The 17,086-nt window shown below is 38.1% G+C and overlaps 1 protein-coding gene across 1 annotated transcript in view; it reads left to right on the top strand.

Moving 5' to 3' along the window:
- Positions 1-17,086, top strand: part of ITGB6 (integrin subunit beta 6) — a 140,282-nt gene that overhangs the window by 51,180 nt on the left and 72,016 nt on the right. Inside the window, 3 exon segments of the mRNA XM_017869141.1 lie at positions 5,506-5,585; positions 8,170-8,374; positions 8,976-9,222. Of these exon segments, the coding sequence (XP_017724630.1) occupies positions 5,506-5,585; positions 8,170-8,374; positions 8,976-9,222 (532 nt within the window).

The following is a 17,086-nucleotide window of genomic DNA, read 5'->3' as shown; positions in this document are numbered from 1 at the left end:
CCCTTCCTTTTTTTTTTTTTTTTTTTTTTTTGAGGCGGAGTCTCGCTCTGTCGCCCAGACTGGAGTGCAGTGGCCTGATCTCAACTCACTGCAAGCTCCGCCTCCCGGGTTTACGCCATTCTCCTGCCTCAGCCTCCCGAGTAGCTGGGACCATAGGCGCCCGCCACCTCGCCCAGCTAGTTTTTTTGTATTTTAGTAGAGACGGGGTTTCACCATGTTAGCCAGGATGGTCTCGATCTCCTGACCTCGTGATCCGCCCGTCTCGGCCTCCCAAAGTGCTGGGATTACAGGCTTGAGCCACCGTGCCCGGCCTTATTTACCTTCCTAAACCATTCATTCATTTACTTATCTATTTACTCAATATCCACGAAGTACCTGCTTTGTAACTGGTGAAATACTAGACAATGAAGACTTAAAATTCACCCATATTCTCAATATAAACATTAATTGACTACTTACAAAGTGCCAGGTATTGTGTTACTTGCTGGGAATAGAAAGATTACTGAGACACAGTTGCTGTCTGGTACATAGCAAGAATTGAATAAATATTTGTTGAGTAAAGGCAAGTATTTTGACAATTACAAGCAGAGCAAAAAGGGCTATCCTTGGGAATGTCCACAGGAAGAGAGGCCTAGAGAAACCAAAAAGTGTTTCCTGCAGACACTAATGTTTACACTGCGACCTGGAGGGCAAGCTGAATTAGCCAAGTGAGAAGCATGAGAGGGAACCCAAGGCCTGCAGGAAGAACAAATGGTTTGTGCGAAGGCTTGAAAATTAGGGAGGGTGTGCATTGGAGGGGCAGTCATGGGGGACAGAGAATAAATAAATCAGTGTGATTATGATTCTAGGACTGATATGGAAGTCTTTATGTGGGATGGCACAAGTCCATTTAAATACATGGTCAAATTGTGGTTTTGGAGTTCTCCTAGGACCTTGTTGCTACCTGCATCTGGTTGTCAGAGGGACATGAGGATGGTCTAGAAGGGGTATGTACCACTTCCACTCACATTCTGTTGGCAAATGCTGGTGGTTGGGATTTTCTTAGCTGCAAAACAGGCCAGGAGAAGTAGTCTAACTGTGTTCCCAGGAAGGAGAGATTGTTGGTGGCAGCTAGAACCATGGAGAGTTTCCAGGGAGTGGCATATCCAGAGCTAGGCAGCCACCCCGATCCAGCTCCTCTAGAGTGCCTGCTCATGGCTGCCAGGAAGGTCTGTGGGCAGACAGACAGCTCAGGACCTGGGGAAACCTCTGGAGCCCAGGACAGCACTTGTCAGTCCAAGGCAGTCTTGTGGGATGTAAAATCTTTTCTTCCAAAGTGAGGTTTGAACGTTGCGCGTTCAGTCTCCAGACAGAGGTGGATTTTGAGTAGGAAATTGACAAGAACTATGAAGGGCCTGAGCTTTTACCAGACTTGCAAGCTGACAAGTTAGCTTGTCATGGATTTGTGGGTACTGATGGAGACATGTGATGCCTGGGTCACAGAAAAAGAACTTTTTAATTCACAGCAATCGCAGTGGTCAGAGTGCCAGCATATTCTTTCACCAGTTCCCCAATACCATTTCCCACAGGATGGCACAAAAGAAAGAGGTGACACCTGCACATGTAGTAAGATGTGTTATAAGAGAAGAACTTTGAGTTTAGGGAAGCTGAACCTTTTATAATGGGCAGTAAAACAGGCCTACTCTTTGTTCTGGAGGTTGACACTGTTTCTAATTTTTCCTTTTCCCTAAAGAGGGACACTATCTCTATTTTCAAAGGCTGTTCACTTCATAAACATCCTGGAAAAGATAGTCTAGAAAAAAGGCAGCCAGGGCCTCTGCTTGTAAGATGTGCAGAAATGTGAGAGACACTTGAATTTGTCTTCAAGTCAACAAAGACAGGTTCCTCTTTAGCAAGATGGAGTGTTCTTTAGATAGAAGCTTCGTTTACTAAATCCTTCTCCTCTTGATCTCTAGCTATCTAGAGGCCCCAGGGCTCTGTCCTCAGAGCTCTTCCCTGCATACATCCCTCCACTTCCTGAAGGGATCTCATTCAGCCACATATCTCTGAACACCATCAGCCTCATATCTTTAAATCCGTGCTGATAATCCCAATTTACAATTTGCACTTTGACATTGCCCCCATTTCCAGACCTAGATATCAAACTGCCTATGTGGTATCTTAACTTGGTTATCTTCTAGCCATGTCAAACTTACTGTGTTCTTGATCCTCATCCTCCACCTGAAACCTGAGTGTTCCTCAATGTAACCCCTCTCAGTAAAATGTATCACTCAGGCAGTAAAGTATATCTGTGCCAGCTAGAAACCTCTTTCTTTCATATTCACATCCAATCTATCAGCACAGACCAGTTTTGAAATAGATCTTGAATCTGATCACCCTTCTCCTCCTGCACCACCAGCATCCTAGTCCCAGCCACGATTGTGTCTGTTCTTGACAGAGACATGTGTTCCTGTCTTGCCCCATTCACTTTCCAATCTTGCCCCATACATTCTAACTTCCTCAATAGCCAGAGTGGTTCTTCTAAAATGTAAATTAAATAATATTATTTCTCTGCTTTCAACCTTCCAATGATACACAAGGCATAGAATAAAATTCAAGCTAAGGACTACATATGATCTGACCTCTGCCCCCAAATCCGATCACCCTCTCCCTTCTTGTATTCCACTTGCCCTTGAAAACACCTGCCATTGGGCTGTCTCAGGCCTTCGTACTCAGCTGTGTTGCCAAAGTCATCTAGGGCTCTCTCAGATGCCAGTTGGTCAGGGAAACCCTCCCTGACTATTCTAAAGAAAATCGCACACTCCCTCGCCCCTCTTTCCTTTTACCAGGACTTACTCTGATTCATAGCCCTGGGCACTGCCTGATTTTAGGAGTCTATCCCCCGCACTGCCCTCCAGCCGGGAAAATATGCTGCATGGATCCAAAAACTTGGTGGTGTCTGCTTCAAAAATAATGTTGGACACAAAGTAAATGTCCAAGAAGTACTTGTTGAATGAATGGATGAAGAATGAATAATAGTTAATACTGGATTTTTAAAATGACAATAACGGAGACACAAAAAATTTGTGGCTCTATCTTTCTTCTTCAAGATAAATCAACTAATTTTATATAAATTTTCTTCCAAAATGCATGTCTTCCAATTCTTCAATAATTCTGGATTGTTACTGCAGAATTCTTGCCATGTTTTTCCAGCTTCTTGGATATGATGGACTTCAAAATTGAACATAACATAGGCCTCTGAGAACAGCCTAGGTAGTCTATAATTAGTTTCTCTCTTTCTTTGGTTTATTTCATTTTAAAACTTATTTTATTTTAGTTGTTATTTTTGTGGGTATATATATTTATGGGGTACATGAGATGTTTTGGTACAGGCATGCAACGTGTAATAAGCACCTCATGGAAAGTGGAGTATCCATCCCCTCAAGCATTTCTCCTTTGTGTTACAAACAACCCATTTGTAGTCTTTTAGTTATTTTTAAATGTACAATTAAATTATTGTCGACCATAGTCCGTTTCCCTCTGTTTACAGGTTTCACATGCTTACCTAGGAATGCTCCTTGAAAAGATTATCTCCTCAGACATAAGCCCGGCCACAGAAAAGTCTCTCTAAGGTCAGCAGTTTCGAGAGTGACGAAGTGAGAATTCGATTTTTATCTGTTCACAGACTCTACGAATCCCAAAACACCCTCCTGAAGAACACACTGGGGGAAAAATACAAACAACCTTATGGATTTAGCCATAGATCATATATATTTTAAATTGTCACTCTTTCACTCAACAAATAAATATCTCCTATGTGCCAAATCATGAGCCAGAAGTTGGAACAGCACATTGCAAAGAGAACTTGGTCCCTAGCCTGAGGGATTCAGAATCTTGGGCACCATCATTTCTGTTTTCATCATTGTTGTCATCAATGTCTTTTGACACATTCTTATTTTGATCTCCTTTGATTTTTGTATATTATGATTATTTCCAATATCATTTTAAAATAAGAATTTCATACTTATGGAAAATATATGCCATCTAATTTGAAAATAAGGAAACAGTGCTTTGCTTTCCCTAGCCTGCCTTCCCATTTACTGTAAAATAATAATTTTCTTTTCAGGGTTCATTTCAATTTTTTGCAAAGGAATTTAGCAATGAAATACAAAAATCTCAGTTATTTTCATTAAGCTCATTTTTTACTTTCCTCACATGTAGGCTATATGCTTTATTTAATATCTTTATTCTTTACATTAAGTTAAAATTATTTTAGAAATGACTGTATTTCAATTGCTGTTTTGACATTTCATTGATCAATATTTCACTAAAGATAATAACTTTCTCTAGGATGCAGAGAGACTCATAGAACTTACACCAGAACTTCCACTGAATGAATTTCCCCACCTTCTTGGTGATTGTACACCTGCCTTCCTTATAAGGAGAACAAGGAAGTAAATCATGTTGAAGCTGCTTTTAAACACAGCTTTTCTGCTTTACCTGTCCAGGTAGCCTCTGTTTTCATTTCAGTCTTAATGAAAACTTTCTAACTTACATCTCAAGTTTCTTTTCAAAGCAGTGTAAGTAGTATTTAAAATGTTACACTTCAAGAAAGAAAGACTTTAACGATATTCAGCTTTGGTCTTGTAACGCTGAAGGTAATTCATTTTTTAATCGGTCTGCACAGCAAGAACTGAAACGAATGGGGATTGAACTGCTTTGCCTGTTCTTTCTATTTCTAGGAAGGAATGATCACGTACAAGGTAAGACCTACGTTCTCCGATATATTGCTTTCGTGGTATGCTTGACAAACCTGTCATTTGGTTCAGAAACTAGATCTGAAGTCATGTTTTATTTGATCTGTTCCATTGCTCTTTTGTCACTGAGTGAACACATTAACAAATTACAGACAAACACGGGGCAGTTCCCACAATGAATGCTCTAGGCTTAAGGTAAATAAATACAAAGGTTGCACAGGCATTTTAATGAGGAGAATTAAATAACATTGCTGCCCAATGGAACTTAGTGCCACTGTGATAACCATTTTTGAAACTTTCCACTTAAGAGTGGAATCTTCCACTTAAGAGTATCTTCCACTTAAGAGTAATAAGGATCTTCTACTTAAGAGTAATAATCTTGAAAGAGAGAAAGGATTTATTTCAAAACAGAAATACCTCGTTTAGGAAAGAAGCATTTTTTAATGGGTGCAAGTAATTTTTGAAAATTAAGGTAGAACAATAAATAGGATAATCCTGTATTTGTGAACTTTCACATTTTAAGAAAAAAGAGGATGATAATGTTGGCGTATAAGACATACATACTTTTTAATACGCATACACATATTTTACATGTGATAGATGTAAAATGCAAACTTTTACGTGAATTGCTAACATTTCGAGGACTGATCTTGGATACTAAACTAAAGTTTGATGTTGTTTTGTTCAAGTAATGTAAGAGCCATCAGTCTCATAAATGGAATGACTGAAAGTATGCTTAATCCCTGCGTCTTGCTGGGTCTAAACCTAGGTGGCTGTGCCCTGGGAGGTGCAGAAACCTGTGAAGACTGCCTGCTCATTGGACCTCAGTGTGCCTGGTGTGCTCAGGAGGTAAAATAAATGACCTCAACATGTTTTTAAAACCTGTCTGCAGTTACACTTATGTTAATTTCCTCAGTGATAGTTCTGATAGTGAATTGCTTTTTTGTGGAATTGTATAAGTAAAACAAATCAGGAGAGGAGAAGGTGAGCATTGGTAGATCAAAATGGAATTCATGTGATTACTTTCAAAAACAATTTGTAGAAGGAGTGGATGTCAAATTATTCGGAAAAACATGTAACTTGGGATTTTTAATTTTACCTCACTCCTTCTCTTATTGTAAAGCCATTTCTAACTGGTTGCGTATAAGATATGGAGGCTGTCTGCATAATCAGAGAGCATGGAGATGTGTTTTCTAAAGGTAAACATACATTTGATGTTCATAGTATAGTTGTATTCCATCTAGGTACTAGGATCCATTCTGAACTACTGCTAGGTTCTAAGGGATGTGTTTTAAGTTTGGGGCAAATATTACTGGTCAGACATTATCCAGTTCTTTTAAAAATGGCATATCATAAACTCAGTGACTCTGTACCATGCCAGTGACACAGTTCCAAATAGGTACACCTTATCTGGTCAAACTGAAAACTATGTGAAATCAGTATGAAGATGATCGGGGAATATCTACCAAGCCATCCTAAGACACTAGAGAGTGATGTCTGACTGCTTCATGGTGAGAAAGACAGGCATTAGCTTTCTGAATTTTAAAACAAGTCTCTACCCACTGGATCTCATAAAGATAATCTAAACATAAATCAAATCATACGAATACCAAGTTCAGCGAGAGCTGAGTAGCATGCTCAAAGAGAAACAAACCTCAACACCAAACTCAGAACTGGGTTCTACCTGTGGAAACCCAAACTCTGAGTTCAGTGTGTATCCATGAAGACAAGAGAGCACAAACGCAGCTCAGTCCCCTACCACGGCCTTGACCGACGCGACCACAAACAAAAGTCCAAGAGAATTATGCCTTTTTTTTTTGAGTTCCTATATCAAAGCAGGATTGAGAAGATACAAGGAGGGAAAATTCACATGTTTTGGGTATTGACTTCTTGAAGAAGTATTAGTTTCATGCCAGAGAGATAAAATAACAAATCAGCCTAGAATTTTCATTTAAATGCATTTTTCAGCATTTAGTTAAGAGAGTTTCCTAAGTTGCTGCTGATAACTTTACTTGTGGATAATACTTGGTAGCCAAATTGTTGTCAAATTGTAAAGCCAAATTATTCTAAGAGGCCACTCTAATATTAGAAGTAGTTATGAGGGTGCCAGTTGAGGCAGTTGGAACAAAAAGTAAATTAGGCTTCTGCTTAGGGCAGATAGAAAATAGGTCATGTGGTTAACACTACCTCTGATCTTTTGGCAAAGGCTATGACTACAGGTGATAGCAATGACACTGTATTGAGAAGGATTCTGAAGCCTTGGCCAGCCACTGTTTCCCTTAGTGACATCATGGAAAGTTACAGTCTGCCATGCCTGGCCTAGAGCTTCAGACATGCACAGGTCTACTGATAGATAACAAATTGTATTCTCAAAATCAATTTCAGAAGAAATCTAACTTTCCTAGCTGATGAAAACAGCGAGAGTGGCTTGGAGTTCTAAGAGGCAAGGAAAATAGTGTAAGCATTGGTTTGGTTTTCTGTAAGCGTGAAAGTCAATGGGCAACAAGTTCCCCTTTGCATAGTGTCATGCCCGCTCTAGAGCAGCTGTGCCTATCAGGTAAGTCAGGTATTTAATCTGTTAGCTCCATCTCCCTGTTTTGGGTGTTCCAGAATTTGAACGACCACATCTCTGCTGGGAAAGACTTCATCTCACTGTACCTCTGCTATCCTTGTGGGAAACTCCTGTGTCCCACACAGAAAAGCAGACTTTTAACCCATCTTTTTCACTTTTCTTCCTCACTTTCAAATCTTGGAGAAAGTTCTAAAGGATCTTGAACTAGAACGCTTCAAGACTCTGGGTTTAAAGTCCACAAGAGGTCAATTTTGGTGAAGTCATGCTGCAATATAAGGGTAACAGACCAATGCATACAACTGGCAGAGAGTGCTAGATGGGGGAGATGTTGCCACCCCTACCCTTTAGGAATCCTCAGAATCTCTCTTTATCACTAGATTTAGGGATTGACACACTGGAGCACTTAGACAGTCAATTCCCAAATCTAGTGATAAAGATTTGATTGTGGAATCAAACCTACAGGTCGCCCTGAGCAGATAAATTCATGGAATGATGTCAACTCTATGAACCCAACTGTTTCAAGGATCTGGTCATGGCCTGGGAAGAAGCTTTAAAGAAGTGAGCTTAAGACCTCCTCCACACTCCCCCCTACCCACCACCCCCAAAATTGTTACATGAATCCAAGTGAATATAATTAAAAGGAGACTCCAGTTTTACTCAGAATTTTACTGGCAGAATTCTCTGGTTATTCACCTATAACTTAACTTTAGACCTATAATCAATGTTAGTCATGTAGGGATACAATATGGTAAGATGCTTAACTAGCAAAGTGTGCAGGAAAACTTTCAATTGCTGGTATCTTATAAAGAAATTCAGATTTGTTTTCTTTTTCTGGTTATTGTTTCTCTTTTTCTTTTTTAGAATTTTACCCATCCATCTGGAGTTGGTGAAAGGTGTGATACCCCAGCAAATCTTTTAGCTAAAGGATGCCAATTAAACTTCATCGAAAACCCTGTCTCCCAAGTAGAAATACTTAAAAATAAGCCTCTCAGTGTAGGCAGACAGAAAAATAGTTCTGACATTGTTCAGATTGCACCTCAAAGCTTGATCCTTAAGTTGAGACCAGGTATGTTAGGATTTGGCTCATGTAAATAGATCTAATATTATATATGGTAATTCTGCTACCCGACTAATGTGTCTTGTATCATATTACATATCATTGATTATTATGACTCGAATTTCCCATTCTTAAGGAAATCGAAAATTGCTAGGCTTACACATTTCTTTATTCACATTGGCTCCTGGCACTCCAATTGTGTTACTGAAGAAGCTATCTCTAATAGTAGCCTTTTAAATTACTCAAATGTTGTTAACGCTTACCTCACATTTCTTCAAGGATTGTAATGTAGATTTCAACTCTCTTTTATTTGGTTCCCCTTTTCTAAAACGACACACAAAAAATTCAGCTTATCTTCTATCTAAATGGATGCTAGTTCTCCCAAGGAGATATAAAATATCCTAACTTATCCTCCAATAGTTCTAAACTCACTGCTGAAAGAATTTCATGGGTTGGTTCATTTAGGATCTTAACCACACAGTTAATGAAATCCTATGTATTTCAGTAAGTTCTTATTGAGGTGAAATAGCCAGCTGACCCAGCAAGTGGCTAGTTGCAAATAAATCTCAGTGTGTTTTCCTGGGTTTGCTTTTCCTATTGGGCTTTGCAGGTGGTGCGCAGACTCTGCAGGTGCATGTCCGCCAGACTGAGGACTACCCGGTGGATTTGTATTACCTCATGGACCTCTCCGCCTCCATGGATGATGACCTCAACACAATCAAGGAGTTGGGCTCCCGGCTTTCCAAAGAGATGTCTAAATTAACCAGCAACTTTAGACTGGGCTTTGGATCTTTTGTGGAAAAACCTGTATCCCCTTTTGTGAAAACAACACCAGAAGAAATTGCCAACCCTTGCAGGTAAGTAAATGATTCTCTTGGCATCTTTGTGCGCTGATTTTCTATGGAGATACTCCTGCTCTGAGCTGCACTTGCCAGGAGCTTGCTAACTCCCTGGTATTTCTGCCTCGTCTGGTTGGATCTCAGCAGTTCTCTCAGAGGCCTAGGTTGCTTGGAGTGAGGTGAGGTCATCTGAACTACATGGTTCTAGCCATGGGTCCTTGCGGCCTCTGCATTTGCCTCCCAATGTAGGGCAGGATGTGGCAAACCCGAATGTGTGTTATACATGCAAGGGAACCAAGGCTTTCACCATAGGCTCCATTGGATGGTGCCCAGTCCCAGTCTCTCAGACACTTTCTAGCCTCAATGGCTACCACTTTCTGAAGTTGTTTGAAAATAACCTTCACTTTCCCAGAGTCTTTCTCCATGACAATGACTTCTGGCAAAATAATAATTTTTGCAACTTTTTCTGACATACTTTGGGAAATATTGGTTTCTCTTATTGCTTGGAGAAGGCTTGCAGCCTTCACTGCTATTAAATTCAGTAGTAAATGACTCCATAGGCAATGACCCCATTCTAATATGCTATAATAAGCTATTAAAAACCACATATTATGCAGGTGATGGTGGAGGACAAATTGCTTTGTGATGGCTTACCTGTGCAGTGAATGACATGTTCAGAATCAAATAGTCTCCTATTGCAAAAGAGCTACCATATGCTCTGTGCCAGACCTTGTGCTGAAAGTTTTACATACATGACCTCATTCAGTCTTCATAATAACAGCAGGTTAAATAGCAGGTTAAAGCTAGCTTAATAACATCAGCCCTATACTCAGAGGAAGAGGCTCCGAGAGATTAGCTATTTGCCCAAGGCCACATGACTAATCCATGATCTGTACAGAGATTTGATTTGTCCCAAAAGCAAGCCCATTACTTCTATATATCTAGTATATATGAAATAATTTCCAAATGTTTATTAACTTACAGTACTTTTATACACCAAAGGCATCAATCTCTATAAAAGATAAACAGCTTTTATTATACCATTTAAAAAACATCTCAATGTAGTTCCCAACTACAATCTAACATAATCAAAAATAATTTAACCGTAAAAGAAATTTATCGGTGATTGTAACACTTAGAAATTGTGTTTGGTTGCCAGTATCTGAGACAGTGGCACAAAAAAGGAGTATTTTTGTTTTTTGTGTTTTGTTTTGTTTTGAAATGGAGTTTCACTCTGTCACCCAGGCTGGAGTACAGTGGCATGATCTTGGCTCACTGAAACCTCTGCCTCCTGGGTTCAAGCGATTCTCCTGTGTCAGCCTCCCGAGTAGCTGAGATTACAAGCACCCGCCACCATGCCTGGCTAATTTTTGTATTTTTAGTAGTGACTGAGTTTTGCTATGTTGGCCAGGCTGGTCTCAAACTCCTGACCTCAAGCGATCTGCCCCGCTCGGCGTCCCAAAGTGCTGGGATTACATGCGTGAGCCACCACACCTGGCCAATATTTTCTTTTCTCTTTTGCGTGAAATACAGAGAAAGGCCATTCAGCGGTGATACGGCAGATCCGTAAACATGAGGAATCTGGGACTTTTTCTGCTCTCTGCTTCACCATTATTGACACCTGGATTTTATCTTCATGGTCCAAGAATGCTGCCAGGGCACTGGTCATTACTTCTTCATTTCAGTCAGAAGGAAAGGAGGAAAATAGGGGCAATAAGGGCACTGTCTGCCCACTCTCTTACAACTCCTTTTAATGTATAGTTGACATGCCTAAAATGCACAGATCAAAAAGGTTCAGTTTGATGTGTTTTGATAGTTAAATATACCATTGCAGTCAATATCCAAAACATGATGTAGAATATGTCCATTACCTCAGAAATTTCACATTACAGTTAGTTCTACCACTTCAGAGGGAACCACTTTCTATTTCTATAATTTATATTGGTTTTGCCTATTCCTGAATTTTGTATGAATATATAATGTAGTATATGCCCTATGTTTTTGGCTTCTTTGGTTCAACATAATGTTTTCAAGATTTACCTATGATTTTGTATGTATCAGGAGTTTGCTTCTTTTTGTTTTAATTAATAATCCATTGTATGTATTTACTACATTTTGTTTACTCATTCTTTCATTGGTGGACATTTGGGTTGTTTCTATTTGGGGGGACTATTATGAAAAGGCTGCTATGAACACTTGCGTAGAAGTCTTTGTATAGATGTATGCTTTTATTTCTCTATAACAGACACCTAAACTGGAGTTGCTGAACTGTATGATACTTATAATTTTTAAAGAAACTACCAAATTGTTTTCCAAAGTGAACGTACCATTTTCCATTTCCTTCAGTAGTGTGACAGGGTTCCAGATATTCCACATCCTTACTGACACTTGGTGTTGTCAGTTTTTTAAATTTTAGCCATTCTAATAGGTGTGGGGTAGCATCTCATTGTAGCTTTGATTTGCATCTCCTTAATGATGATGTTGAACATCTTTTCCTGTGTTTATTTGCCATTTTTATTTCTTATTTCGTGAAGTTTCTTTTCAAATCTTTTGCCCATTTGTTTAAGATTAGACTGTCTTTCCAATATTGTGTGGTAAGAGTACTTTTTATATGCTGGATACAAGTTTTTGTCAAATACATTTTGCCAAAAAAATGTATATTTTGTCAGAAATATTCTCTCCCAGTGTATGGCTTGTATTTTAATTTTTCTGGCAATACCTTTGGTCAAGCAAAAGTTTGTAATTTTGATGAAGTTCAGCTTATTAATTTTTAATTTTATGGTTACTGTATTTTATGTCTTAAGAAATTTTTGCTTACTGTAAAGGTCACAAAGACTTCTGCTGTATTTTCTTCTAGAAACTTTATGGTTAACGTGCTTACATTTAGGCTTCTGATCTCGAATTAGCTTTTGTATTTCGAATGAGAAAAAAGGTCTAGGTTCATCTTTTGTTTCCATAGAGATATCTAGTTGTTCAAGCATTATTTGTTACACAAGATTTTCTTTTCCACATTGAGTTATCTTAATGTCTTTGTGGACAAGCAATTGACCATATATGTGTGAGGCTAATTCTGGACACTATTCTGTTTCATTGATCCATTGCATATACCCATGTAACCACTAATGCCTCACTATCTCCCTTATTGTAGCTTTATAGAAACTCTTGAAATCAGGAACATAAGTCCTCCAACTTTGTATTTTCATTTTGTTTATCCTAGATCCTTTGCATTTCCATATAAATTTTAGAATCATATTGTCAATTTCTTCAAAAAATATGCTGAGATTTTTATTGAGACAACATTGAAACCATAGATCTATTTGTGGGGATATTGAACATCTTACACACGTCGAATTTTCCAATCATTTTATATGACATATATCTTCATTTATTCAGACCTTGTTTAATTTCTCAGAGCAATGTTTTGTCATTTTCAGGGTAGATATCTTGCACATGTTTTGTTTTATTTATTTCTAGGGACATTTAAAATTATTTATTTTCTAATTCTTTGTGGATAACATGTAGAAATGCAATTGATTTTGCATATTCACTTTGTATCCTGCAAACTTCATGAATTTTCTCATTAGTTCTAGTGTGATTTTTATAGATTCCTTAGAATTTTCTGTGTATATGATTGTGTCATCTAAGAATAACAACTTCTTTTTCCTCCAATATCTATGCTTCTTCTTTCTTATTTCTTACCTTAATGCACCAACGTGGGTCTCCAGTACCCTTTTAAATAGATGTAGTAGGAGAGGACAATCTAGTCATGTTCATGGTCTTAGGGAGAAAGGATCAGTGTTTTACCATTAGGTATGTTGTTAGCTAGTGGTTTTTCATTTTCTTTCATCAGATCAAGGAAATTATCTTCTATTCCTTGCTTGGTACGTTTTTTTAAAAAAATTATAAATGGTTGTTAAATTTTATTTCTCCAACTTAAGAAGTTTTTGCCAGAAATTTTACTCAACACCTTAGACTTGCATCTCATTGGCTGGCACTTAGTTACATGACCACAGTTAACTATAAAGGATGCACATTGCTAGCTGCTCCTCCAAAATCAGCATTCTGTTATTAGGGAAGAAAGAAAGATGGATACAAGGTGGCATCTACGAGCAGTTCCTGCAACACTGAATACATAGATTTCTATAAAGAGTTATAAAGACTTATACCCTCAAAAATGCTGTATAATAAAAAGTAAGGTATGATTATTGTTATTCATTGCTTGATTCACTTGTAAAGGGAAATAAGCTTGGTGCTAACAACCTCTTAACTATCTAACATAAAAGTATTGCTAATGGTTTTGGCCCCATTTTTAAAATCAGAGAATATTATTCCTGAATACAATTTGTATTTAGTTCTTTGGTATACTGTGTGTCTTGCCCCTACAATAAGCTTCCATAGAGAGTTTAGTAGGGCAATTCCATCTAGAATTACAAAGTGCCGCCTCTGTCCCAGAGTGTATATTTAAAATCATTCCTCATGTCACAGATCAGGTACAATGTAGCAACATGCAGTACAATAATAATCATGGGAACCAATGAGTGTGGAATGTTACCAGAGAAAATAACTAAAATTAACAAGGTTAGATGGCTCAGCTAAACTGGCAGCCCAGCATCTTGAACTAACAATGAGACCCTGTCCTTAATCGGGCTTCAAGTAAATGAAAGCAGTTTGGCTCTTTATTTACCTCTGACTGTACTTTATTCATGCATTTATTATTCATTCATTTGTTCAACAAAAATTTACTGAGTTCCAACTATGTACCAAACAATGTGCTAGGCATGAGTATTTTTGGAAGAAAAAGACCTGGTCCCGTTTCTCAAGTAGCTGAAATCCTTTGGGGAAGCAGGTACATGATATTGCACGGTGATTAAGCACAAGGGCTTTGGAGTCAGCCCTGGATTCAGTCTTGATTCATACATTCACAAATAATGTGACCTTGGGTGAATCATTTCATTTCTCAAGTCTTCAGTGTTTTTTCTGGAAGTCTAGAGTAACAATGCCAATCACAAAGAGTGGTTTTAAGAATTGAATGAGTTGGCCCGGCGTGATGGCTCACGCCTGCAATCCCAGCGCTTTGGGAGGCCGAGGTGGGTGAATCACGAGGTCAGGAGTTTGAGACCAGCCTGGACAACATGGTAAAACCCTTTTTCTACTAAAAATACAAAAAAATTAGCCAAACATGGGAGCACGCGCCTGTAATCCCAGCTACTCAGGAGGCTGAGGCAGGAGAATCGCTTAAACCTGGGAAGCAGAGATTGCAGTGAGCCGAGACTGCACCACAGTACCCCAGTCTGAGTGACAGGGTAAGACTACATCTCCAAAAAAAAAAAAAAGAGTTGAATGAGTTAACGAATGAAAGCATTTGGCATTAGGCCTGACCATGACACATTCTCAATAAATAGGAAGTGCTATTAACAACAACAGGGTGTGATTAGGGGGAGACCAGAGCACTGTACGGGGGGGCAAAAAGTGGAGACCTGAAGGAGAATTCTATATTTGATCCCTTAAAAGGTTCAATATATCCTATTTTCTGAAGATTATTATTATTGGCAAGATTTACCATTAAGGTTATAAATAGCAAGTTCTTTTTTGTGGCAAAATTATAGGTTTTCCATTTCCATTATAATCCTAACTCTCTCAGTTTCTCTGTCTAGATAGTATCCCCTCATACACACATACATACATATACATGTCAAGATAAAAAAATCAGTCTTCTGATCAAACTAAACCTTATAATTTTAGAATAAAATGTTCTTAGTAGGAAGGCAATTAGAGGTAAAAGGAAAGAGCATAGAATTTTTCAGACCTGGGTTACAATCCTAACTTTGGATAAACAATTACTCTCTTTGAGCTCAGTCTCATCACTTATAAATGGGAATAATAATACTGACCTCCTAGAGTAATTGTGAGAACTGAATGAACTCAGAACAAAACAGACATTCAAAACAAATGTTAATTTTTTCTTCCTCTCATTACCACTTACTAATTTATCTGTAGTTATTTTAATCTGGTAGTCCTTAGACTTTTAGATCTCAGGACTCCCTTAGACTCTTAAAAATTAAGAGTCCCGAGAGCTTTAGTTTATGTGGGTTATATATACCCATAATCATCATACTAGAAAGTAAAACAGAAACGTCTTAAAATAATTATCTATTGATTTAATAATTATAATAAAGAAACCCACTGCATATTACTGTAATATGTTTTTATGAAAACTAATTGTATTTTCTGAAACAAAACAAAATTTACAGGCCTTCTGCTCTAAAATGAAGCAGCACTGTTTTATATACTTGGAAATCTCTTTAAACATCTGGTTTAATGGAAGACAACTGGATTCTCTATCTGCTTCTGCATTTAATCTTTTGCCTTTTTCAAAAATTGAATTCCATGAGGAAAGTCAAACCTCATATAAACGTGTAGTTGGAAAAGGAAGAAGCATGTAATAGCTTTTTCCAATGCCTGTGGACATTCGTCTTCGATATTACCTTCAAACTAGATAACAGGTGATAGTAGATAACAGGTAAAACTAGATAACAGGTGAAAGTAGTTTCAATGAGGAATCTGAAACATCAGTGAATGTTTCATGTTGTTAACCTGAAAAGCCATTGGTCTCTTTTCATTTTGAATGGCTTTTGTAAACCAGTGTATGATTTTGTAATATGATGCTTTATTCTTTGTGAAATATTGATTCAGTGAGCTATGCAGACCTTACAGATTTCATGATACAATATCAAAAAAATCACATTTGTTAATATCACTACCATTCTCATCAGACAAATCATAAAGTATCGGGAAGTATTTTTTTTCTATTTTATTATTATTATTATACTTTAAGTTCTGAGATACATGTGCAGAATGTACAGGTTTGTTACATAGTTATACACTTGCCGTGGTGGTTTGCTGCACCCATCAACCCGTCATCTACGTTAGGTATTTCTCCTAGTGCTATCCCTCCCACTAGCCTCCCACCTCCTGACAGGCCCTGGTGTGTGATGTTCCCCTCCCTGTGCCCATGTGTTCTCATTGTTCAACTCCCACTTATGAGTGAGAACATGTTGTTTGGTTTTCTGTTCTTGTGTTAGTTTGCTGAGTATGATGGTTTGAGCTTCATCCATGTCCCTGCAAAGGACATGAACTCATCCTTTTTTATGGCTGTACAGTATTCCATGGTGTATATGTGCCACATTTTCTTTATCTAGTCTATCACTGATGGACATTTGGGTTGTTTCCAAGCGTTTGCTATTTTGAACAGTGCCACAATAAACATACATGTGCATGTGTCTTTATAGTAGAATGATTTATAATCCTTTGGGTATATACCCAGTAATGGGATTGCTAAGTCAAATGGTATTTCTGGTTCTAGATCCTTGAGGAATAGCCACACTGTCTTCCACAATGATTGAACTAATTTACACTCCTACCAACAGTGTAAAAGCATTTCTATTTCTCCACATCCTCTGCAGCATCTGTTGTTTCCTGACTTTTTAATGATTGCCATTCTAACTGGCGTGAGATGGTATCTCATTGTGGTTTTGCTTTGCATTTCTCTAATGACCAGTGATGATGAGCTTTTTCCCATGTTTCTTGTCCACATAAATGTCTTCTTTTGAGAAGTGTCTGTTCATATCCTTTGCCCACTTTTTGATGGGATTTTTTTGTTGTTGTTTTTTGTTTTTTGTAAATTTGTTTAAGTTATTTGTAGATTCTGGATATTAGCCCTTTGTCAGATGGATAGATTGCAGAAATTTTCTCCCATTCTGTAGGTTTCCTGTTCATTCTGATGATAGTTTCTTTTGTTGTGCAGAAGCTCTTTAATTAGATCCCATTTGTCAATTTTGACTTTTATTGCTTTTAGTGTTTTGGTCATGAAGTCTTTGCCCAT

The sequence above is a fragment of the Rhinopithecus bieti genome, unplaced genomic scaffold, assembly GCF_001698545.2.
Source record: "Rhinopithecus bieti isolate Rb0 unplaced genomic scaffold, ASM169854v2 scaffold_4600, whole genome shotgun sequence".
Classification (NCBI taxonomy): domain Eukaryota; kingdom Metazoa; phylum Chordata; class Mammalia; order Primates; family Cercopithecidae; genus Rhinopithecus; species Rhinopithecus bieti.
The sequence above is the reverse complement of the archived record's forward strand: the minus strand, read 5'-3'. Positions and strand labels throughout refer to the sequence as shown.